The sequence below is a fragment of the Schistocerca nitens genome, chromosome 1 (genome assembly GCF_023898315.1).
Source record: "Schistocerca nitens isolate TAMUIC-IGC-003100 chromosome 1, iqSchNite1.1, whole genome shotgun sequence".
Lineage (NCBI taxonomy): Eukaryota > Metazoa > Arthropoda > Insecta > Orthoptera > Acrididae > Schistocerca > Schistocerca nitens.
Window position 1 is genome coordinate 501,938,771 of NC_064614.1, and position 27,350 is coordinate 501,966,120.

General features: G+C 40.0%; 1 protein-coding gene across 2 annotated transcripts in view; it reads left to right on the top strand.

Annotated features, from left to right (window-relative positions):
- LOC126252905 (colorectal mutant cancer protein) overlaps window positions 1-27,350 on the top strand; it is a 643,915-nt gene that overhangs the window by 614,656 nt on the left and 1,909 nt on the right. For both annotated transcript variants that reach the window (XM_049953885.1, XM_049953895.1), the window contains exons 11-15: window positions 9,372-9,555; window positions 13,937-14,147; window positions 17,771-17,959; window positions 23,407-23,609; window positions 23,684-23,786. In XM_049953885.1, the coding sequence (XP_049809842.1) occupies window positions 9,372-9,555; window positions 13,937-14,147; window positions 17,771-17,959; window positions 23,407-23,609; window positions 23,684-23,786 (890 nt within the window). The remainder of the gene's footprint in view (window positions 1-9,371; window positions 9,556-13,936; window positions 14,148-17,770; window positions 17,960-23,406; window positions 23,610-23,683; window positions 23,787-27,350) is intronic.

The window sequence follows — 27,350 nt, forward strand, 5'->3', positions numbered from 1 at the left end:
GATTACGCTCCCATATTTTATTTTCTCAGGCTTGTCTGACATTTCGCATAACCCCCAAAGGCCTCACACTTAAAGTTCCCATCTCTGGCTGCAACCGTTCTTTCCATCAGTCCCTATACCAGTTCCAAACTGAACAATCCATTGCCCGCACCCACCTAATCCTTCACCTACACACCAACTCAGCCAATGAACACACCCGTCAACTCCTATCCTTAATAAAAGTCCTCAGTCTTTCCTCTCCCACATCCACACTGGCTGTTCAGAGCATCCTCCTACAGGCTAACCGTAAATTAGAACAGCATGCCACCCTCCACCTCAAAAAACTATCCAATCTCCTCGTTTCCCACCTCCGGAAAGGCAACTCACTCACCCTTCACAACCTTTCCAGCAAACCTCAACCTCCTCTCATTGCACACAAACCCAGTCTCTCCCATCTACTCAATCTCCCACTTCCAGCTCCACTCCCTCCAAAACCTCAAAATTCCAATCAACACAATTTGGAACCACAACACCCTAGTTCAGTAGTTAACCTTTCCTCCAAACCTCTCTCCCAATCCGAAACCTCTGTCCTATCCAAAGGCCTCACCTTCAGCCCCACTCCCAGATTCAACCAAACAGCCCTCGTCAAAGATTTACTGTCCTACACTCGTACTCTCTGCTGGAAGTATCACTTTGCCACGAAGAAAAATTATCCTAATCCTACCCCTAATGATCCAACTCCCCAAGACACTATCCAAATTGAACCCTGCCTGGAACAGTTCCGTCCTCCGTCACAGCGGGACCCACCTCTTCTTCCTCAAAATCACCCTCTCCAAACCTTCCAGGAATTTCTGACTTCCAGCCTTGCCTCTCAATCCTTCTTAAAAAACCTTAATCCTACTCCCAACATCACCACTGCTGAAGCCCAGGCTATCCGTGATCTGAAGGCTGACCGGTCCATCGTCATTCTACCGGCGGACAAGGGTTCCACGACCGTGGTACTTGATCGTCGGGAGTATGTGGCTGAGGGACTGCGTCAGCTTTCAGACAACACCACATACAAAGTTTGCCAAGGTAATTCCATTCCTGATGTCCAGGTGGAGCTTCAAGGAATCCTCAGAAACTTAGGCCCCCTACAAAACCTTTCACCTGACACCATCAACCTCCTGACCCCACCGACACCCCGCACCCCTACCTTCTACCTTCTTCCTAAAATTCACAAGCCCAATCATCCCGGCCGCCCCATTGTAGCTGGTTACCAAGCCCCCACAGAACGTATCTCTGCCTACGTAGATCAACACCTTCAACCCATTACATGCAGTCTCCCGTCCTTCATCAAAGACACCAACCACTTTCTCGAACGCCTGGAATCCTTACCCAATCCGTTACCCCCAGAAACCATCCTTGTAACCATTGATGCCACTTCCTTATACACAAATATCCTGCACGTCGAGGGCCTCGCTGCGATGGAGCACTTCCTTTCACGCCGATCACCTGCCACCCTACCTAAAACCTCTTTCCTCATCACCTTAGCAAGCTTCATCCTGACCCACAACTTCTTCACTTTTGAAGACCAGACATACCAACAATTAAAGGGAACAGCCATGGGTACCAGGATGGCCCCTTCGTACGCCAACCTATTCATGGGTCGCTTAGAGGAAGCCTTCTTGGTTACCCAGGCCTGCCAACCCAAAGTTTGGTACAGATTTATTGATGACATCTTCATGATCTGGACTCACAGTGAAGAAGAACTCCAGAATTTCCTCTCCAACCTCAACTCCTTTGGTTCCATCAGATTCACCTGGTCCTACTCCAAATCCCATGCCACTTTCCTTGATGTTGACCTCCACCTGTCCAATGGCCAGCTTCACACGTCCGTCCACATCAAACCCACCAACAAGCAACAGTACCTCCATTACGACAGCTGCCACCCATTCCACATCAAACGGTCCCTTCCCTACAGCCTAGGTCTTCGTGGCAAACGAATCTGCTCCAGTCCGGAATCCCTGAAGCATTACACCAACAACCTGACAACAGCTTTCGCATCCCGCAACTACCCTTCCGACCTGGTACAGAAGCAAATAACCAGAGCCACTTCCTCATCCTCTCAAACCCAGAACCTCCCACAGAAGAACCACAAAAGTGCCCCACTTGTGACAGGATACTTTCCGGGACTGGATCAGATTCTGAATGTGGCTCTCCAGCAGGGATACGACTTCCTCAAATCCTGTCCTGAAATGAGATCCATCCTTCATGAAATCCTCCCCACTCCACCAAGAGTGTCTTTCCGCCGTCCAGCTAACCTTCGTAACCTCTTAGTTCATCCCTATGAAATCCCCAAACCACCTTCCCTACCCTCTGGCTCCTACCCTTGTAACCGCCCCCGGTGTAAAACCTGTCCCATGCACCCTCCCACCACCACCTACTCCAGTCCTGTAACCCGGAAGGTGTACACGATCAAAGGCAGAGCCACGTGTGAAAGCACCCACGTGATCTACCAACTGACCAGCCTACACTGTGACGCATTCTATGTGGGAATGACCAGCAACAAACTGTCCATTCGCATGAATGGACACAGGCAGACAGTGTTTGTTGGTAATGAGGATCACCCAGTGGCTAAACATGCCTTGGTGCACGGCCAGCACATCTTGGCACAGTGTTACACCGTCCGGGTTATCTGGATACTTCCCACTAACACCAACCTATCCGAACTCCGGAGATGGGAACTTGCTCTTCAATATATCCTCTCTTCCCGTTATCCACCAGGCCTCAATCTCCGCTAATTTCAAGTTGCCGCCACTCATACCTCACCTGTCATTCAACAACATCTTTGCCTCTGCACTTCTGCCTCGACTGATTTTGTGCGTATGTTTGTGTTTGTTTGTGTGTCTGTCGACCTGCCAGCACTTTCATTTGGTAAGTCACATCATCTTTGTTTTTAGATATATTTTTCCTATGTGGAATGTTTCCCTCTATTAATAGAGGGAAACATTCCACGTAGGAAAAAAATATATCTAAAAACAAAGATGATGTGACTTACCAAATGAAAGTGCTGGCAGGTCGACAGACACACAAACAAACACAAACATACACACAAAATTCAAGCTTTCGCAACAAACTGTTGCCTCATCAGGAAAGAGGGAAGGAGAGGGAAAGACGAAAGGATGAGGGTTTTAAGGGAGAGGGTAAGGAGTCATTCCAATCCCGGTAGCGGAAAGACTTACCTTAGGGGGAAAAAAGGACGGGTATACACTCGCACACACACACACATATCCATCCACACATATACAGACACAAGCAGACATATTTAAAGACCAAGAGTTTGGGCAGAGATGTCAGTCGAGGCAAAGATGTTGTTGAGTGACAGGTGAGGTATGAGTGGCGGCAACTTGAAATTAGCGGAGATTGAGGCCTGGTGGATAACGGGAAGAGAGGATATATTGAAGAGCAAGTTCCCATCTCCGGAGATCAGATAGGTTGGTGTTAGTGGGAAGTATCCAGATAACCCGGACGGTATAACACTGTGCCAAGATGTGCTGGCCGTGCACCAAGGCATGTTTAGCCACAGGGTGATCCTCATTACCAACAAACACTGTCTGCCTGTGTCCATTCATGCGAATGGACAGTTTGTTGCTGGTCATTCCCACATAGAATGCGTCACAGTGTAGGCAGGTCAGTTGGTAGATCACGTGGGTGCTTTCACACGTGGCTCTGCCTTTGATCGTGTACACCTTCCGGGTTACAGGACTGGAGTAGGTGGTGGTGGGAGGGTGCATGGGACAGGTTTTACACCGGGGGCGGTTACAAGGGTAGGAGCCAGAGGGTAGGGAAGGTGGTTTGGGGATTTCATAGGGATGAACTAAGAGGTTACGTAGGTTAGGTGGACGGCGGAAAGACACTCTTGGTGGAGTGGGGAGGATTTCATGAAGGATGGATCTCATTTCAGGGCAGGATTTGAGGAAGTCATATCCCTGCTGGAGAGCCACATTCAGAATCTCATCCAGTCCCGGAAAGTATCCTGTCACAAGTGGGGCAGTTTTGTGGTTCTTCTGTGGGAGGTTCTGGGTTTGAGAGGATGAGGAAGTGGCTCTGGTTATTTGCTTCTGTACCAGGTCGGGAGGGTAGTTGCGGGATGCGAAAGCTGTTGTCAGGTTGTAATGCTTCAGGGATTCCGGTCTGGAGCAGATTCGTTTGCCACGAAGACATAGGCTGTAGGGAAGGGACCATTTGATGTGGAATGGGTGGCAGCTGTCGTAATGGAGGTACTGTTGCTTGTCAGTGAAAGGTTTTGTAGGGGGCCTAAGGTTCTGAGGATTCCTTGAAGCTCCGCCTGGACATCAGGAATGGGATTACCTTGGCAAACTTTGTATGTGGTGTTGTCTGAAAGCTGACGCAGTCCCTCAGCCACATACTCCCGACGATCAAGTACCACGGTCGTGGAACCCTTGTCCGCCGGAAGAATGACGATGGACCGGTCAGCCTTCAGATCACGGATAGCCTGGGCTTCAGCAGTGGTGATGTTGGGAGTAGGATTAAGGTTTTTTAAGAAGGATTGAGAGGCAAGGCTGGAAGTCAGAAATTCCCGGAATGTTTGGAGAGGGTGATTTTGAGGAAGAGGAGGTGGGTCCGGCTGTGACGGAGGACGGAACTGTTCCAGGCAGGGTTCAATTTGGATAGTGTCTTGGGGAGTTGGATCATTAGGGGTAGGATTAGGATAATTTTTCTTCGTGGCAAAGTGATACTTCCAGCAGAGAGTACGAGTGTAGGACAGTAAATCTTTGACGAGGGCTGTTTGGTTGAATCTGGGAGTGGGGCTGAAGGTGAGGCCTTTGGATAGGACAGAGGTTTCGGATTGTATATAATTACACTATCTAAAAGCAGTAAAATATTTTGGAATCAATATATATATATATATATATATATATATATATATATATATATAAAAAGAAAGATGATGAGACTTACCAAACAAAAGCGCTGGCAGGTCGATAGACACACAAACAAACACAAATATACACACAAAATATACACACAAAATTCAAGCTTTCGCAACAAACTGTTGCCTCATCAGGAAAGAGGGAAGGAGAAGGAAAGACGAAAGGATGTGGGTTTTAAGGGAGAGGGTAAGGAGTCATTCCAATCCCGGGAGCGGAAAGACTTACCTTAGGGGGAAAAAAGGACAGGTATACACTCGCACACACACACATATCCATCCACACATACAGACACAAGCAGACATATTCTGCCTCCAATCCTGATGTGACTTCTACCTGGACAGGGACATTTACCACAGCTTGTGTGTATATATGAATATAACAGAGGGAAACATTCCACGTGGAAAAAATATATCTAAAAAGAAAGATGATGTCTGCTTGTGTCTGTATGTGTGGATGGATATGTGTGTGTGTGCGAGTGTATACCTGTCCTTTTTTCCCCCTAAGGTAAGTCTTTCCGCTCCCGGGATTGGAATGACTCCTTACCCTCTCCCTTAAAACCCACATCCTTTCGTCTTTCCCTCTCCTTCCCTCTTTCCTGATGAGGCAACAGTTTGTTGCAAAAGCTTGAATTTTGTGTGTATATTTGTGTTTGTTTGTGTGTCTATCGACCTGCCAGTGCTTTTGTTTGGTAAGTCTCATCATCTTTCTTTTTAGATATATTTTTTCCACGTGGAATGTTTCCCTCTGTTATATATATATATATATATATATATATATATATATATATATACACACACACACACACACACACACACACACACACACAAGCTGTGGTAAATGTCCCTGTCCAGGTAGAAGTCACATCAGGATTGGAGGCAGAAGACAAATACAGTGGACTGGAACAGTCTGTATGGCCCAACTTGACACTGAAACTTGCTTCAGTGACCTGTAGAAGTTGGTGGAAGATGTCAATGTGAATCCTTTCAAATACATTCCAAAACTAGCACTTTCAAGGAAATCACATGGAATGGACATGAAGTGAAGAGTTACATTCTTGCCAACAAAGTTGCCCAAATACAGTGATGCAACAAAGAACAAACGTGAATTGTAGTAGACTGGAAAAGTGTTATCTGATCAGATGAATCAAGTTTCCGCTTGTATGTGAATATACTGTGTCACTTATGTTGTAGACCATAGAAAGCTTCTGGAAACACAGTGTAGAAGGAATGATGCATGCTGCAGGAAATTACGATGTTCTACATTTCAGTTACACAGAAATTGGGTCTTTGGTAGAGATTACATGTACTCTGAATATGAACAGCTATATTTAATGGCAAAATAGTTCAGAGATACACACAACATCATCATCAAACACAAAGTGTCGTGATTATAAAAAGGAAAATTCTTATCAGGACACTACAAAATTACGATAAAAACTTGCTGGCCAATACCTTCAGCTGTAGGTCTCACAAACATTTTCAATTTCTCTCTGATTACCAACACATATTGTACTGAATGAAAACAAAACTTAATTCAGCCGATATCCAATGATGATACCCAAAATCTCATGGCAGCTTTAGACTGATCAGCTTATTACCCATAATATCTAAAGCATTGGACAATGATGTTTATGATAAGTTGAAGGACAGGCTTCTGTAAACACCACAGCACAGCAAATATGTTAATAAAAGTCACTGACAATGTCAAACATGCCTTGAATAGATGTGAAGTGAACATTGTAACACTGTTTCATTTCAGCAAGACGTTTTATTTTGGTATACTACTTATGAAAACAAAGCAGCTGAATTTCTCAAACAGGGCAACACTGTGGCTGACAACTACGTTAAAAACAGATATCAGTAAGCTGTTTGTACATCTGAAAAGTCATCATGGAAACATACGCTCATGAGTGTCCCACAGGATTCATTCATTGCTCTATTGCTTTCCTCACTGCACCTCAGTGATATTCATCTGTGCTGCGTTGTGGTATCTTACCTGTTGATGACATCTATTATCTAAATTCCAGACAGAACATCATTTCTGCTTCTGTATCAGGCTTGAATGTCAATCTCTATTCAGTAGCATGATGGGCACAAAATGTGGACTTTAATTACTTAGAACTGACAGGTCGCCCCTGTATCACACTGAATGTTGATCAACAAACATTTCTCCTTGATTGTATGTAATTACACTATCTAAAAGCAGTAAAATATTTTGGAATCAATTTTGGTGACCTTTAAAACTGGTAAGAACAAACTTATAGAATATGCAGGTAATCTTTCTCTTGCCTAAATACAAGCCAAAAATTTGAAGAAATAAAATAAACAGTCATTAGTCCAGCTGAATGCTTACTACTGTGGTTTAGTTCAGCTTGGCACAAATAATGGAAACTCCAGATGTCTTAAAATATCCATAAATGCTTCTAATATATGTGTTTGTAACATTTGATTGTTTGATCACATCAGTCTTTCCTGTGCTGAATGTGACCAGACAGGTGACAAGGAAGTTCACACTATTTTCTTCATTGTTTCCAGAGTCACTGATGTCCTGAATATCTCTCCTCGCATGTCAAACACTTATCATCATTCTATAGCTGCATTTCATGATGTTATACATCCAGCATCTTGCCTGTACCTATGGATAACTTTAAATCTTTCCCCATCTCCATCTTCATTTTAGTCATATGGATATGGAACAAACACCTAGTAACCTGTATCTAATTCAAAAACCACTCTGCATTCAAGAGTAGATCACAGCTTTACCTGTTCCATTGATTTATCTTCCCTCTTGGCACATCCCAGCTGTCTTCCTTCTGTCCAGCATTGAACCAATATTTTGGCAACATTTCAACACTATCCACTCTCTCCTTATGTCTGTGTACTACTGTTTTCTTTCCTCTCTGTCATCTGCTAATGTTATCCTTTTATTTCTTGCTCTTCTCTGGACCAGTAAACTTTTTCCTCAGATTTGATTGCTTCCGTTGCTACCATACTTTTGTTAGATGTCCTTAATCACATTACAGAATTGATTAATGTATCTAATATCATCATCATTTCTATTAATTGCTCATGTACTACACATATAGTAATATTAACTTGATAAGAATGTGTAGTTATATGTAAAAAGAGGACCTGAAGATCATAATCTTGGCAGATGAAGTAAATGCATGAACACCTGAAAGTATCTTTTATCAGTAATACCAGGTAAAACTTGCTAATTATGAACTTTATATTGGGGGGGGGGGGGGGGGGGGGGGATTGAAAACAGAACATATTCAGCTGACTGATAGAATATAAACATTATGACATTCTTGAACTTACTACGTTTACAAGGGTGTCCTGAAAAGTAATGCCTGTGAATCTTTTATGTGAGTATTCTTAAAGCTTTTTCTTTTTTAATAAAACAAATGTTATTAACATTCTACATCTTTATTCTCCATGTCTACACAGTTGCATCCCTCTGCTGCTAGGGGGATCCAATTTGTAGCGTGTAACATGGTGATGTTAACATAACTATGTCAGTATGTGGGCTGTGCAGGGTAGCCGCGAGGTCTGAGGCATCCTGTCATGGTCCGCGCGGCTCCCCCCCCCCCCCCCCCGTCAGGGGTTTGAGTGCTCCCTCAGGCGCGCGCGCGCGCCTGTGTGTGTGTGTGTGTGTGTGTGTGTGTGTGTGTGTGTGTAATCCTTAGTGTAAGTTAGTTTAAGTAAGATTAAATAGTGGGTGTAAGCTTAGGGACCGATGACCTCAGCAGTTTGGTCCCATAAGACCTTACCACAAATTTCCAAATTTTCAGTGTGTGGTGTAACCGAGTTTCAAAATTCAAAGATTTTGCCCACACTTTGAGCACTCCCTCCTACAGCATGACTATGCCAGACCACACATGAAGGCTGCGACATCTGCAGCAATTTGACACATTCACTGTCAATGGCGCACTATCATCGATCATCATCCATATAGTTGTGACTTGGCCCCATCTGTTTCTCAGTTGTTTCCAGAATTTAAAAAACACCTTTGAGAACTTTGCTTTGATTGAGGCTCCGTCAAGAAAATTATTCTACAGTGACGGTATCAACAAACTGGTCTCTGATTGGTAGAAATGTGTTCATTGCTAGGATGACTATGTTGAGATATAAAAATGCAGATGTGAGGAAGAAAGATGCAGAATGTTACTTGTATTTGTTTTATTTTAAGGCTATATGAATTTTGACATAAAAAATTTGGAGGCATTTCTTTTCAGCACACCCTCATAATAAGAATAGTTTTCCCCAAACGCGTAGTCTTCATCATTTGCTGTTTCCTTACATTTGCAGATAACTGAGAGTCATGGGGGTGTCTAATAAATTCTATGTCCGCTGTAAATTATTTGAATATGAACCTGATGAGTAACTTTAGTGCTGTGAAACTGGTTATTGAACTTCTGCTGCAGCTTTGTTTAACACGAACATATTTTTCCAGATGAATCCAAAGATGGTGAAAATGATGCTGTAGAAATTGGTAGTCTGTTGCGCCGTGCCAGTGAGAACAGAAGAGCAACAGAAACAGTTGCAAGACATCTTTTAGCCAGACTGGAAGCTACTCTGGCCAGCAATGCTATTAACATCAGCACATCCCCTTGGGAAGAATACAGCCATACAACAAGGTATTAATGTTTTTGCCCTGCAAGTTCATAAAACTGTCTATTAATGTCGTAATCTAAACAATTTCAGAAACTTAACATTAGTACAGAAAGGAATTCTTACTTGGGTAAATTCATATATTTGACAACTTGTGGAAAGTTTTCAATGTCTTTTGGATTATCTAATTGAGTGTCATTGAAGTAAATAACTTCACAATAATTACATCCTATTCCATTGAAGACTATCTACATAATGTCTCTCAAAATTATTGTATTATATTTTAATATTATTAATAATAGCTGTATAACACTATTACTTCATAAGAGTATGTCTCTTTATTATATTGCAATTAAATAAAATGTACATCTTTGATTCCTTTCCACCCCCCCCCCCCCCCAGAAACTTCCCTCTGAATTACTCTTCATTAATTTAATCTCTGATTTGTTTATCTGTAATCAGTATTGTTTGCTGAGTTAACTGCCCATTCCGTGCCACAGTTCCTATAACTTTTCTTACTTTGAACCGCAAGGACATCTATTCCTCTCTCATTTTCAGACATTTCCTTTCATTCTAATCATTGGTTAAGAAGCATATAACATTGCTTAATATTTCTCTTTAGTTACTTTCATTTCACCGTGTATTATTGAAGACTGTTGTATAAGTTCATGAATACTAAGATGGTGTCATGATCTTTCATTGTTCTTCTTCCATCAGTAAACATACGGTTTCTTTGCTGCAATACTTGTCTTTGTCCAGTTCCCCTTAAATTTTTCTTCACAGGTGCCTGTACATTATTACAGTCAGCAAACTAAAAGTGATACATGATTGATTATCCAGAAGTTTTCACATTTATCAATTAAGTCTCCTAATGTTTCAAAAAGTAAAGAATAAAAATATAACTCTGAAATGCAAGTTAATGGCTCAGGAGCTATATGTCAGATTTGAAATTCAGAATTATTTCAGTTTCATTCCAGTACTTTTCAAGCTGTTAATATGATTTTTAACAAATTGCAATGCTTTATGTATGCGAACAATGACAAGTTGTTCCATAGCTCAGATCTCACATTAAACTTTAGGAACCCCCCAAACTTTCCCAGAGAAGTCAGTTATCAAATTTGCAGACGAGTACAGAATACAAACACTAATGTTATTATATTTAGAAAAGTGCTGTGGCATTCAAACTAGACTCTGTGTTGATATCTCAGTTATTTTGGTCAGTAGTTCATGACATTTGAAAATAACTATTTGCAGAAGATTACTCGAGTGTATGGGAGGATTCAGTGGACCTCACAACCCATCCTCACAGCATAAATTATGTTATGGCAGAGCACTTGTCCACAACAGGCAAAGGCCCCAAGTTCAAGTCTTGGTCCAGCACATAGTTTTAATCCACCAGAAAGTTTCATATCAGCACACACTCTGCTGCAGAGTGAAAATTTCATTCTGGAAACATCTCCCAGTCTGTAACTAAGCCATATCTCTACAGTATCCTTTCTTCCAGAAGTGTTGATCACACAAGTTTCACAGGAGAACTCCCGTGAACTTTGGAAAGTAAGAGACGAAGCAGTGGAGGATGTAAAGCTGTGAGGAGAGATCATGAGTCTTGCTTGAGTAACTCAGTTGGCAAAACACTTGCCCATGAAAGGCAAAGGTCCCGAGTTCAAGCCTCAGTCTGGCACACAGTTTTAATCTGCCAGTAAGTTTCATTTTCTCTGTTGATTTCTGGTCAAAAGTCGACAATCATGGTATTTTATAACATTCTTTACATTATCTCAACTGCTTATAAACGCCACCCCTGCCTTTGCATGCAACATTCTCACCTCCAGTCCCTGTCGTACCATGGAAATTATTCCTTGATGTCTTGATAAATGTGGTATCATCCAGTTCCATCTTGTCAGTGTTTAATATTCCTCTCCTCACTGATTGAGCACAGAACCTCCTCACTTCTTATCCAGTCTATCTAATTTTCAACATCTTTCTGTAGCACTGCATGTTAAATACTTCAATTCTCTCCTTTTCTGGTTTTCCTACAAAACAATGCTGTGCTCCAGACATATATACTCAAAAATTTGTTCTTCAAATTATGGTCGATGTTTGCTAGTAGTAGTCTTCTTTTAGCCAGAAATGCTCTATTTGTCTGCACTAGTCTGCTTATTGAGTCCTCTTTGCTGTGTCCACGATCTGTTATTTTGCTTCCAAGGTAGCAGCATTCCTGTACTTTTATTGATTTTCAGTTATTGCTAATATCATATCTGCTAATCCTCATTACTTTTGTTTTTCTTCTGTTTACTCTGTCCATTGAGGTTGCGTGTGCTCATTCCATTCTATGGGTCCTGCAGTTATTCCTTACTTGCACTGAGGAAAGCAATGTCTCCAGCAAATCTTGATATCCTTTTACACTGAATTTTAATCCCACTCCTGAACCTTTCTTTCATTTTTTGTCATTGGTTTGTCATTATGTAGACTGAACAGTAGGTCCTTATCTTGCACCTTTTTTAATCCAAATAACTCATTCTTTGTCTTCTATACTTATTTTTTCCTTTTGGTTCTTGTACACATTGTGCACACTGTGTCATAAATTTTTCCCAATAGTGTACACCTATTTTGCTCAGAATTTCAAACATCTTACACCTTTTATATTTATGACAAATCTCATGAACATGTCTTGGTTTTTATTATGCTTTGCTTTCATTGCAAAGTGCAATATTATAATTGCCTCACTAGCACCTTTACCTTCCCTAAAGTCCGCCTGGTCGCCAACCAACATATCCTTAATTTTGTTTTCCATCCTTCTGGGCATTTATCACATTAGCAAGTTGGAAGCATGAGATGTTAAGCTGATTGTGTGGTAGTTCTTCCACTTATCTGCTCTTGCTATCACAGATTGCATGGAAGAAATTTCTCCAAAAGTCTTATCCTTCCAGGCTCAGAGTCTAAAGGCGAACTTCAGTAGTCATTTGGTTGCCCCCTTCCTCCAATGACTTTTGAAATGCTGAAGGACTGATGTCTGTGCCATCTGCATTATTTGCTCCTAAGTCTTCCAAAGATCTTTAACACTTTGGCTCTTTAATGCTGGATCCTCCATATCAACTTCCATTTCTTCTTCTTTTTATTCTTCTTCTACCATGTTACCAGACAGTTTTCTTTTTCACAATGCCTTCAATGTACTCTTTCCATCCACCCCTTTCTCCTCTGCTTTTAACAGTGGAATTCACCTTGAACTCTTACTGTTGACACCTTCACTTTTAATTGCATCAAAGGTTGTTTCGGCATTAAGTGCTCGCAGTGAGCTCATAAGCGCGCGCGCGCGCGCGCGCACACACACACACACACACACACACACACACACACACACACACACACACAAGCTCTGATTTCTCTTATTTTCTACCGTGGTCATTTCTAACATGTAAGTGAGAGTTAACAAATTATTTTTGCATTTGGAAGAGTTGGTGATTGTGGAGAGATTTTTTCATGTAATACCAATGAAAAATGCCTTTGTTATAATGACTGGCACCCCAACTTGTGTATTGTATCTGTGATACTTTCTTCCCTATTTCAGGATAACACAGAATGAGTTGCCCTTCTTTGAACTTTTTTGATGTCCGCCATAATGTGCAGCAATACTCCAGAAGAGAATTGATAAGCATGGTGTAGGCAGTTGGTTTAGTAGATTTGTTGCATCTTTTGAGTGTTCTGCCAATAAAGCATAGTCTTTAGTTCACTGCCTCAGAACATGTTTGTTTAGGGTCACTTTTCACAACTATATAGATGTATTGTCAATTTCTTTGTACTTTTTCTCACCCTGGCTTCCCTGCACTTTCTTTATATTTCATTCCTGCATATTTTTGTACTTTCTTCTTTTGTAGATCAGCTGCAGAGTTTCTTCTGTTACCCAGAGTTTCTTCACAGTTCCATTCCTTGTGCAAGAATATTATTCGTCCAAATTCCACGAGTGCCCTTTCCCTTCCTCCTCATCTGATTGTGGTATTCAGTAGAGTATCTACAGCCTTAAACAACTTCAAACACACCTCAATGCATTAAGAGAATGATGGGAATCTGAGATCATATGCAGGGTATGGGAGATAGTTATAGAATGAATATACAGGTGGTATACAAGTCTAGTGAGCAAATTGCCAAATTCAGATAATGGCGTTGAACTGCTAACAGAGCTATATTGACTGCCAGTGAGAGCAGACTCCAGTCAGAAGAAGATAACTTAGTGTTTTTCCAATGGTCAGTGTTTAGTGATAATCAGAATATTTAACAAAACTTTACAAAAAAAATGTAATTTTTGTTCATTTAAAATTAAGCTGTGAAGTTACTATCAAGTTTTTGTTTGTTGTGAATGCAAGCCAGCTGTACATTTACAGTCTGGATTGACAAGTAATGTTATTTATGCAGTACAAGCAGCTCAGGGGAATGCAGTGAATGGGGCCAAAATGAGGAAAGAAGACTACGTGATCACATAGGAAAACTGAAGGCAGAACGCAGTGCAGTGAGAGCCACAGTAGTTGAACTGGAGAGCTGCCATGCAGAACCTCCATCTCCTCGTCCACCAGTGTCTATTGCAGAGGCCAGAAAGCTTGATCTTGAGACAGCTGTTCTTATGCAGGTAATGAAGTGATTGAAGGGGGAAAATGCAGTATTATACATTGTTTCTCTTCTAAGAGTTGTCAGTTGCATTTTCTCTGACATTGTAGTGGATATTTGCAGTTTCTGTTTCTGGGGTCACCGCAAACAAATACTGCTCTTAATGTCTTTCATGCAATGCCAAGTGTCAACAGAAAGTGAGTTCATTTTCCTTTACAAACAAAATGATTTTTAAAGCAGAATTTTATGTGCCCCCTCAGACAGAGTAGTCCCAAATTAATCTAGTGCAATATTGCTTTTATCAATATTTATTAACGGGTTATGAAAACATGAAGAATAACCAGTACTCCAGGTGACAGCACTATCCTGGCACACAGTACTGGTTATTCTCCTTGTTTTAATGTCCCTGCTAACACAGATCGATAAAACAAATATCGCACTAGACTCATTTTGGACCACTCTATCAAAGGGGCATGTAAAATTTCAATTTATTTGTTATGGGAAACAAATTGATGCTTCCCTTCAACACTGGGCATCATATGAAAGACGTGATGAGCAGTATCTATTCAGGATGACTCCACCTACACAAACAAAAACTGCAAATACATTTCTGTATAGGTCACTTAGTATGAAAATACTTTCAGTTTTACTCTAATTGCAATTCTGTAGCATGCTCCTTGCAAATATCCATAGGAAAGTTGCTTTGCTGTTAAGCAGTTGTTTAAGGACATGGTTTCCCGGGCCTTGCCTTGCTTCAGTCTGCACTTAGTCTGAGGCTATTTTTATATTTGTGTAGCCAAAGTCAATTTAGGAAAACGTCTTCCACTGAGTCTGTTTACGGGTTAAGTAGTTTGAGTGGAAGTTGATTCAGCCAGGGCTCATTTGTTTATCAAAGCTGTTGGCAATTCAATAACCAATTCAACAAGACATTTGCTAGGAGGTCTCTACTTTTTACATAAAGCATACAAAGCTTTTTTCAATCACTTTATTTGCTGCCTCCCAAAAGGTTAGGAGCCCATTAGCTGGTCGCTGTTCTCTATACCAGCCGTGTTTTTACTATAATCCACATCTGCAAAATGAATGATTAGTTTCTGGGCAATGAGATTGTTAGCTAGCCCTTTTCTATTTGTCAGTACTGTGCTATAGGGCCACCTTGAAAATAAATATGAAGCAAGTCACAGACGACAGTCGATGCCCTATGCACTGTGTGTGAAACAAGGGAAACATAAACACTGTGAAGCAAGTAACACATATTGTTGTCTGTATGTCTTTCCCACCAAAAGAAGTGACAGGTGCTGCTATCTTTATTATTTCATTGTTGCACTAGCATCATAGAGTACCTTCACTCAGATGACAGATATAAGGCAAACTCTGTAATATATTTACAAACACGAGAAATGGCCGACATAGGTTTTACTTCACTTGTCTTTTTTTAGTCTACTTAGCTACATTGCTCGTCTTCAAAGTGTTTATGTCTGAATCAGTCCCTGTAGCATATCCAGTATAAATATTCATAGGATTGTTGCTTTCATCTTAGACAGTTGCGATGCTTCTGTTCTTAATTAATTGACAAGTCCTCAAAATTCAAGTGATAAGTACAAATCAGCTTGCTGTAACGCCCTCTGAACTCGGTCTACGTATTTTGAAGAACAGGGTGTTGCAACGTGGTGGCCTTCCAGATATGTAGGCCACATTTGGAGGGTGCCACAGCAAGATGATTTGTAGTGTCTTTCACTTGAATTTTGAAAACTCATGAGTTGATTAATGAGAGACACTGTGATAAAACTAGACTTATTATTTTCATCACAAAATTCCATATTGTGCCACTAAACACCTGCTTAGTAGCAAATCAACATTCCTATGAATATTTTAAAGAAAATGCTACTGATAGTGATGATAACATTAAACCAGTTATAGGCCAAGACAACAGTCAGTGAAAGTTCATTCAAAAGAGCTTGAATATAAGTGTCACTGGCATGCAGCCCTAGTTACCATTGTTGACACAAATAAATATGCTCACTTGTGCTAAAAAACACTTATGGAGGTTAAGCTACGTGTCTTACATCTAAAATTTAATTTTTGGAGTAGTTTTTCAGTACTTGCTTATTCTACTAAAATTGCAGTATAGTTAATTAAATAATTTGTAAAGAGTCATGAATATTGTTTTTGCTCTTCACGGGTACGCTGCCGAATATGATCGTCTTCACTACACAATATTTCAGTGATCCTTCTAGCCACCATCTTCAGGTGCATTCGCTGAATACACACTAAAAATACAAGCAAACTCAGCAACTTCCCTTTCTTGCAAAATTTATCAAACTTCTTTACAAGAATAACCATCTTCTCCCTGTAGAGGTTTCTGATGTGATTCCATAGATTTTCCTGGCATCTTACATGTTTATGCTCTTCAAGGGTATGCTGCCAGACATGATAGTCTTGACTACGCGGCAGCATACCCGTGAAGAGCATAAACACATAAGACACCGGGAAAATCTACGAAAACACAGTCATGAGTATTGTTAAACAGTTTTAAAAATCATAGCAGAGATTACCATTCACACTCACAAAACAAAGCAAAGTGTCTAAAATATATCATACAAGATCTTAATTCAGTGAAGAAGAAGAAGAAGAAGAAGAAGAAGAAGAAGAAGGTGAAAAAAACAAATACTTTTTCTTTATGTGTTTCATCTCATTTAGGTCAAGTTTCTAAAACAGTCAGAAGTATGCACAACACATTAACTGTTGTAGATGCAAATGTACTTGTGTAGTTTCATATGAAATGTTGCTTTCACCTTGTGTTGATATCATAACCAAAATGCAGTAATTATGTTTATCTTAATCTCAGATGGCACATAGTACCTATACCTATTTCCTATACTCAGTACAGACTTAGTAAGTACAAGCAAATTTATTTTATTTACTTTCAGTCCCTCTTCTGGAATAAGTAAGACACAGCTCTAGTGTTCACTACACTCAATGTTACCCACATGACCCCTGCATGTGTCTGTATCTTTTTCATTTACTATAATTTTTTGAAGAACAGTCAGTGACTGCACATTATCTAAGTGGGACATACTGACAAAGTACTGTATTTTACTTTTCAATTTGCTATTAAATAATCATCTGTATGAATAAACATTGCTTTCAAGTGGCATAACCATGGCAAAGGAGTATAACTGAGAAAAATATTAAAAAGAAAGTTGCTACTCACTATATAGGAGAGATGCTTAGCCACAGATAGACACAACAAAAAGACTCTCACAATTAAAACTTTTGGCCATTAAGGCCTTTGTCACCAATAGACACACAGGCAACTGCCTGAGACTGCAGTTGTGTGAGAGTTGCATTTGCGTGTCTATGACTCATCATCTCCACTGTATGGTGAGTAGCAACTTTCCTTCTCGTAATACTGTTACATTCCATTGTTTTATAACTGAGATAAAGTTAGCTAAGTGATATTAAATCACAATCACTAAATGATGAGCATATTTTCTTAAAAATACATACAAAGTATGATTTAGACACTTCAGTAAGACTGTTGTAATGTGTATTAATAAATAAACACTGAGGATTCATAGCAGCTGCCTTTCACACGGTTGGCACAGTATAGTTACTAAGTATCTACTGACTTTTTTTTTTAATTAGGAATTGATGGCAATGAGAGAAGACAAAGCTGAACTCAGGGCAAGAGTGTATTTGCTAGAGAAGGAAAGAGCATCCTTGGAACTCAAACTCAGTTCTATGGATGCTCATCATGCAGCTCAGCTGGCAACTATCCAACATTTGCAAAGCCAACTGCAAGAAACTGAGCAACTTCTAAATTCTCACAGTAAGGTATGTATCATTTGCTTTATAGATAAATTTTGTGCATAACTGTTTTTAACTGATGTATTGACAATAGTTGTCCCCTCAGATGTTTCCTCAGCACTGCTAAAGAATTGTCGATTTGACGGTGGATTAATTAACAATGAAAATATCACTTTTCTAGCCTTAAAGTACAAATACACGCAGCAGAAACTACAGAAAAGAAAAGGGTGCACCACAAAGGAATTACCCGAATGGGACTGAAACTGGTAGTTGCGATGTAAATTTCAGAAAAAACTGAATGATTTACTCAAGGAAAGAAGCTTCACAAGTTGAGCAAGTCCAAAATGTACTGGTCCACCTCTGGTCCTTAGCAGTTATTCAGCTTGGCATTGATTGACAGAGCTGTTGGATGTTCTTCTGAGGGATATCGTGCCAAATTGTGTCCAATTGGCACATTAAATCGTAAAAATCCTGAGCTGGTTGGAAGGCCCTGGCCACAATAGTCCAAATGTTGCCAACTGGGGAGAGACCTGTTGACCTTACTGGCCGATGTATAGTTTGGCAAGCAGGAAGATAAGCAGCAGAAACTCTCACCATGTGCAGGCAGGCATTATCTTGCTGGAATGTAAGCCCAGAATGGCTTGCCATGAAGAGCAACAAAATGGGATGTAGAATATCGACATACTGCTGCACTGTAAGGATGCTGCGAATGACAACCAAAGGGGTTCTGCTATGAAAAGAAATGGCACCCCAAACATTCACTCCTGGTCGTAGGGCCGTGTGGTAGTTGATAGTCAGGTTGGTATCCCAATGCTTCCGAGGCGTCTACACATCTTCAATGTTGAATCTCACTGACTTAAGTGGAATGGTCTTCACTGATGAGTCCTGCTTCGAATTGAGCCCTAAGGACCAGTGAAGATGCGTCTGAAGATGCCCCAGGACAGTGATGGGATACTCACCTGACCAGCACCCGCCATACCGCCCGACAACCAGGTATTATGGTCTGGGTGCCATTTTTATAATCCACGGTACCCTTACAACACAGCAATACATCAACCAGATTCTATGGCACATTTTGTTGCACTTCATGGCAAGCCATCTTGGGAATACATTTCAGGATGATGTTGCCTGAATGCACACTGTGGGAGTTTCTGTTGCTTTTCAAATCCCACTTTCAACAGCAGGGTCATCGGATCTCTCCCAGACAGTGAACATTTGGAGTATTATGGAACAGCCATCCAACCAGCTTGGGACGACATCCAACAATTCTATCAGGCAATACTAAGCCGAATATCTACTTGCACAAGGGCTAGAGGTGGGCCAACACATTACTGACTTGCTCAATTTGAGATGCTCTTTCTCTCAGATTTCCTTTTTTCCCCATTAAGAGTGAATTTAATTAGCGCATACATCCACCCACACAGTATCATATTACATATTTTATACTGCATGGTCTTATGTTTTAAACATCTTGGAAGAACATTCCATTACCTTTTAAACAAGCAAACTTACATTTACTACAGGCAAATTTACACCTACTTCTCCCAAGCCAACAGGTGTTTTGTGGCAGACAGTACATCTTGTAAAACTATAATGAATCCCTTCCTGTTCCATTTGACTATGGTTTCTCAAAATCACATCATACAATTTGGTGATGGTTTAAAAAAAATTGTGTTTTGTGGTAATAAAAAGAGTTAACCCTTTGAGTATCAGTGGTTTCCACCTGAAACCATCAATGCTATTGCAAGACAGAGACATCTACTGGTCACTGAGGTACATCATGAATGTAATGTATTATAGCAGTCCCTTACAGCACTCAGAGCAACAGTTGGTGTGAAGATGGTGCTATGTGATTGTAGAAGGGAATGGGAAGTGCTGGGTGGGTCGATTGGGCAGCTCTTGCACCTGGGTCTTCCACGGGGATGATTCCTGGGGCATAGAATGTTGTGTGGATGCCAGAACACTACTTTAGAGAAGGGGGAGGCTACTTCAGTCCTGGCACAGGCTTATCTTACCCTATCAAAGGCTGGGCAACCTGAGAAAGCAGCTGTGTTATATACCAGCTGTGTTGCAATGATCTCACAGCCACTGCCAGACTGGCAAAGAGCAAAGCAGACCACTCTGTACCACAACATTCTTGATATCAGTAACTGCTTCACAACCCAGGCTACCTGGATCCTCCTCTCCACCATCAGCTTTTCTGAAATGCACAGATGGAGTTATCCCTACAAAAAATTCTCAACTCCCAAAATTATCCTGGCTTCAACCAGCTGTCCCCTCACTCTCATTGCATGCTGCACTCTGCCAATGCAACCACCCATCCACCCACCCAACCTAACCACTTCTGTGCTCCCCTGCTCCCCATTTGTTCCCCACACCCCACTTTCCGATGCTACGCCTGGCAATCTCACCAGGCTATCATCTAAAGTGCGTGTCATTTACGACGGCGGCCGAGTTTAGGTTAGTTCTGCGCATCTGATGTCACAAAATGCAGTCAGCCAATGAACAGAGAATGACGTTGCCAGAGCTCGACTGCCGTGCAGAGCACAGACAAGCGTCTTCAGTTTTAGAAATGTTCAGTCATAAATAAAGTAACTGAACAAAAGCAATGTCTTGATAGCAGACTTTCTTTTATAGAGAGTTTGGAAAAAGCATGCTTTATACCAATTGCTTCATATTCTATTAATTAATTAAACCGAACAAGCAATAAGCCTCCTAATTCAGGTGATAGAAAGGAAAGGTGTTTGTATCATTCTCACAAACTTTTTCGCAATAAAGGACAGTGGTAATTGTTTATTTCCTATTGTACTTCAACGAAATGTGAGTAATTCATAGTCATACCAACAGTGTTTGTCGGTATTTTGCGTGATATTTTAAAGGCCTCTAGGAGCTCTCTTGAATGACGACCTGCGCTAGCGTAATGGTTAAGGTGTTTAGCTGCTAAGTGAGAGGATCTGAGTTCAAACCTCATTTGGTGCTTAATATTTTCTTTATTTAAAAACAATATCGAAGTGTCTTACTTCATGATTTTTATTCATTTGAATGTAATTTTTTGAAATTTCTAGTACTTTGTCTCTTCATTATAATCATAATAAGTTTTTGATTTTTCTAATTTTGTCCTCCAATATTTCTTTTTACAGCAATTGAAAACAATGAAAAGGCACACATACAATATTCATGTTATCTGTTTTGTTTGTATATCTTCTCTTCCTCAGCCGCTGTTTTACTATTCATACTGAGATATATTCTTTTGCGACAGTATTAAAAGTATTATTTAGAGCAGAATTTCGGCTCATACGTTTGCCGAGCTACTTGATTGTCGGACACAATTCTTTGCTTTGCTGCTTCAGCAACATCATCATATTCAATGTTTTCGTTGACTGACCTATGTTTTGGCAAGTATTTGCTGTCCGTTGTGACAAACACAAGTTGTTTGCGCACTGTGCCTCACTGACAATATATTTTAGTTTTTTCTATGTTTTATTACGTCCACAATTCAGTTTTGTGTACTTCGCCAACTTTGTTTTAATTATAACTTTTTAGAAAAAATCGAAATGACTCTGGCATAAATAAAACTTTTATTACAGTCGTGAAAGACGGAATATTTCTCAATATTAGATACGACACCTATCTGGTACTTAAATTAAATGAGATATTGTTATACAGTAAATTTTATATGAAATTTAGGTATCTTGTCCACATTTCATTGTCAATATTGTGGCAACTAAAATCGACCATACGGAAAATATACGCTATGGACTTTTACTTCTGCAAACTCTTCAAAATTTCGTGCAATGGTTTACTACATTTAATGTTGCACAATAACTGCGTTAAACATTGAAACAAAATTAAGTCATTTATGGGGGGAAGGTATCAGTCAAGAAGATGTGTAAAAATCAAATTTTTGGGCCAAATAGTTTTTGAAAAATCGAATGATAAGTGTCAAAGCAGTCGGAACACCATGTGTCAGCACAGGCGAGCAGTGCAGTGATGACAAAATAGCGCGCAGCGTGGAATGCGGGGAGTACGTCTCTGTAGCAGCGAAAGGGTTAATGGGGCTGTGGTGGCTTTACTTCATAAACTGCACGCTCCCCCCTAAATGTGAGTTTGCGAACTGTACTATACTATGGCGCTGTTTCTCTTGGCGCGTGCATTGTTTGCAACTTGGCAAGGCAGCAATCTCCCGCGTCTGGGTGGGCATGCGCGAGCCGCCAAGATAAAAGAATTGAACTATAGTACCCACATGCCATGCCAGACAGCACTCTTCTCTCCTCCAACCTGTACCCCACCATCCCATCCCATCCCATCCCATCCAACTCCAGAGTGCTATTCACATGACTGTCACATTCTGGTTGGGGCTGCTGTTGGTAGCAGTCACATGTACATCATGCGAGCTCTCTCTCTCTCTCTCTCTCTCTCTCTCTCTCTCTGTCTGTCTGTCTGTCTGTGTGTAAAGTCTTTTGGTTGTGCCTGGCTACGGCAACATCTCTACGTATCATCCTTATGGTGAGTATCAATCTATCCTTTTCTTAATGTTGCTTAAGGTTCTCTGTGACAAATTTGATTTTGAACTACTGCTTCTATGACTGGTTTTAAAATAATGCCACTGGAGCAGTATGTACTTTCAATATAAATTTATTAAATTTTATGCCCATTTTGAGGACTATATTTTGTTTGAGGCATTATGACGTCATGAAAGTTTAGAGATGTGTGAGTGTGCCTAGAAAAAAAAATTGTGAAATTTCTTTCATATATAACTCATGAAATGATGAGTGGTCAAAAATTATATGTCTCAGTGCAACTTCCTTGTAGATTAAAATTGTGTGCAAGACCGAGACTCGAACTTGGGACCTTTGACTTTCACGGGCAAGTATACCATCTGAGCTGCCCAAGTACGATTCATGACCTGCCCTCACAACTTTAATTCTGCCAGTAGCTAGTCTCCTACCTTCCAAACTTCACAGAAGCTCTCCTGCAAAACTTTCAGAACTAGCACTCCTGGAAGAAAGAATATTGCAGAGACATGGCTTTGCCACAGCCTGGGGGATGTTTCCAGAATGAAATTTTCACTTTGCAGCAGATCTGAAACTTCCTGGCAGATTAAAACTTGTGTGGTACAGCACCTGCCCACAAAAGGCAAAGGTCCTGAGTTCAACTATCGGTTGCACACAGTTTTAGTCTGCAGGAAATCAGCGCACACTCCGCTGCAGAGTGAAAAATTCATTCTATATGTCCCAGTGCTTCCAAAGTGAAATCACCTCTATAAAATAATTAATTGTTTACCTTTTTTCCCTATTTCTTGTATTCATTGCTTACTATGATGATAAAGGTCAATTTTGCAAAAAAAAAAAAATAAATAAATAAATAAAAAATATTATTATTATTATTGGGACTCACGGTAGAATAAACAGCATTATTCATTCTTTATGTCACTCATAAAAGGACACACTGCCAGTGCATTTATTATTTTACAGGAGAAGAGAAAAGTAATCACTATGGATGATAATGAATGTGTGGAGGAAATGACATCTGAACTGTCAGAAGCATTAAGGAGGGAAGCTCGATTGAAGGAGAGGTTACAGGAACTAGTTTCTACACTGGAAAAAGTCAGCAAGAACTCTGAAATGAGGCATCAACAGTCTGCTGATCTCGTTAATGACCTCAAAAAAGCCAACAGGTAGTTACTATGATAATAAGTTTGCTGTCATAGACTTCGCAGTGAACTGAATATATCATACTATTTTGTTTCAGTGCACTTGTCCAAACACTGGAACGCTCAAAAAAGAAATATCAAACTCGACTGAAAAAGCTTGAACAGCAAATGCTGGCAATGGTTGACAGACACGCTTCACAGGTAAAGTGACTGATTTACTACTACTACTACTACTACTACTACTTTCATGATCAGGATGAACAGGCTTTAGCATTCAAATATTGGCATTGTGTGTGTGTGTGTGTGTGTGTGTGTGTGTGTGTGTGTGTGTGTGTGTGTGTGTGTCTGACAACTGCTAACGAGTTTACCATGCTGTGCAAGTGTATCAGCTGGAATGAAATTGAACATCAAATATCACTTCAGAACCATTCACTCAAGGGTTGAAAAGGCTCTCTCACTGGATTCCATTCTAAGGAAAGAAAAGATAAGGCATCCAAAATCAAACTTAATGCTCAGCAATCATTTTTTTTTTTTTTTAAGAAACCATTAGACATGAATAAAGCAGCAAATGAGGTGACATTCCAAGTTTAAAAAATTATTGCACAGTCTAACAACTGCATTTTAGAGGCAGCAGATTCATTATTTGACAATATAATGTAATTGGATGGATAAAAAATTCACTCACCAAGCAGTGGCAGGAGAACACGCACAAAAAAAAAAAAACCCTTGTCTGGTCCAGTAAGTCTGTGACCCAGGGTTCTGGGTGACTCTCCGAAGCTCTACCTCTTCTCCTGAACCTCTCCAAGTCTTTTTCCTTCACTCCTCTTCCTTTCTCTTCGACCATTCTGCAGAAAGAAGGAGCCACCGACTCTGAAGGCTTGCATACAAGTTTTTTTTTTTTTTTTGTATACGTGTCATCTTGCTGGCGCAAGACTTTTTATCTATCCAGTTACACTCTGAAATCATTATTTGACGTTTCAAAAATAAAATTAAGATAATGCCTGCTATTAAGTCTGTATGGCTTTCTGCAAGTACAGTAATGGGGGGGGGGGGGGGGTTTAAGAGATTTGACATTACTACACAATTTACAACCGACTTTGATTGCTGCAGCTATTTTTTCCTGCAGCTTGCTGAAATAACTGATATAGTTGAGCACAGCTCAGTTGGCCATTTTTGCATCAATTGCATTTGATAATTTTAAAATAAGAGAGGAATTGTTTAAGATTGTACCACTGACAGGGCGCACTACACGACATAGATCTTACCAATTCTGAAACTATTCCTGTAAAGTAGTTCATGGGCTTAGCAACTGATGCAGCTACTGTGACAGTAGGTGGAGAGAAGGTATTCATAACCTTGTGTTATAATCACAGAAGCTTTCCAAAATTTCTGCATTACCACTGAAAGCAGTCACTGCATGGAAAAATTTTCGAGCATGAACAATAAACTAAGTTAGAATACAAGAAACTCTGAGAGGTTTGTTCACAGCACTGACTGATGAACTGAATTGGCTGTATTGTGATCTACTGCTTCATATAGAAGTTCATTGGCTATTCAGAGTTTTACAGCTCAGTGCGGCAACTCAGAAGCTTTGTAAGTTTGGTAACTAATGCTTTATAGCTAGGGACAGGAAAAATTTGTTTAAATGATAATGCGGAATAATGCGAATTTGGTGGTTTTTAAGGAAGTAACGTAAAATCGGAGTTTTTCAACATAAGAAGTGTCGTAAATCTAATGACATTTAATGTTGAAATGTTCTATGTTCAACTGTCGCACTACGATATGCAGTCACGATGTAACTAGTGGACTATCAACTTTTGCGAGCGCGTACAAACAACCACTGTGTGAATTTAGATTATTTATTTCTTTTGCAGTGTATGTGCCGCAGTATGCCATTTTGAAGCAATGCCGTAATGAAAATCTATCACAAACACAGCACCAATGTTTATTAAATGCAGTTAATAACACAGAAATGATAGAAGGCTTGAAGAAATATGATCATTGAGACGAGACAGTAGCCGAATGAGTAAGCCATGACGTAATGGATAGTTCCGTGGTTTACGATACGAATGGAAGTTTGTGTTCCACTGCGTGCTAATATATATTTTTTTTTTCCCATCGTATCATAGTTAACACTGTCTCAGTCTTTTGTTATGAATGTAATGCAAGTATTTGGAAGGAGGGTGAGCGCAAACACTGCTAACACCGTCGTCAATCATTGAGCTTACAACTCTTCCACTTTTCAAAGTAAAAGTAAAGGAAAAAATCCGAAAGTGTAATACAAGTATGTTCTGCAATAAATGGCGCATTTCCGTCTGATTAGAGATTGAAGAATGAAATAAATATTTGGGTGTTTATTTCCTAATATGTGATGAGTTCCGAATGGTTGGTGAGGCAGGTGTTTTACAGGACAGCGTTAATTTCTATGACGGAAACGAACAGCTATAAAAGTAACCTTTTTGGATTTCCAGCACGCTGGATTAATAACAGGACAGCAACTTGAGTTAATCAGTTCTATGTAGAAAACAGCCAAAGTTGCAAAATTCAGTTACTTTTGTTTAATTGATAATCAGTTTCATATATCAGAACCCTTTCTCAAATCATCCAAACAAAGAAAAAGGTGTACTCTGTAATAGTACGCAAACCACGTTAATATTGTACACGATTGTGTTTAAGCCATTAGTCAATTTTACAGAGACCATTCATTGGCAGGACAACTGTTTTGCGTATGCTCGTTGCCAACCCTTGTGGATGAGTGCGTATTTTTCTGCATGTGTTATCGATTTCATTGAAATAAGGTTCGTTTAAGCAGTTACCAGACAGCTTGCCGCCCATTCACAGAGTTGAAATCGCGTATAAGCAGCACCTACTCCTACTTCTGGCTACTTGGAGTGTGGCTGTTTGGTGTATAAACAATGAGAGGAAGCAGCCAGCATCTACCCGGAAAAAATTTTCTGACACTGCCAAGCTGCCAGATTCGCAGATGCGCACAGCTGTCTGAGTTAGAGTGGGGATACACTTCACTTGACTCATGTTTTGTTTGTGGCGCATTTTTCAATTGTTTCGAAGCTATTGCAGTTCCCGCGTTTGGATATTTCACGTTTACACTTCATTGTTAATAGTAAGGTAAGCATACTGTTTTCACCCTCTTTGTGCAGATCTTGGTAAAAACAGCTGAAAATGCAGTACATAAATGAGTCTTACTACCAGTTGTATATGTCTGAGCGACCATAAAAAAAAAAGATTAAGAAAATTAAATTTTCTTATTTTTAACCCAAGTTAAATACCTTTTGTAAATGTTTATAAGTATTTTGTAACTTAGGAATACTTAAAAAATAACCTTAAGCCTTCTTGGTGATGCAGCCAAGACATTTTATTTATTAAGAATAGCATTGCAAAAGCAGACATTTTTCTTTACATTAAAAGATTTTCTTCTAAGTTTCATTATTCTTATTCCATAAGAAATTTCAGCCATTTAGTATAAATATTTTAAGTCTATGAGAAAAATTGTCGAGTGTCAAAAATTGATTGTGGACCTGAAAAAAAGGGAAGTAATGTATATTTTTTTATCTGCTGGATACGTTATTGATAAATAGTTTTTTCCCAGTATTTAAAATATATGTATCACACCACACCATTCTGGCCAAGTGCAGCAACAGTATACAAATGTTAAAAATGTAAATAATAGTCTGTTGCAGATACCTTACTGATGACACATTTTCATGCTCCTAGTGTATCTTCAGATCATTCTTGAGCAGCGGAGAC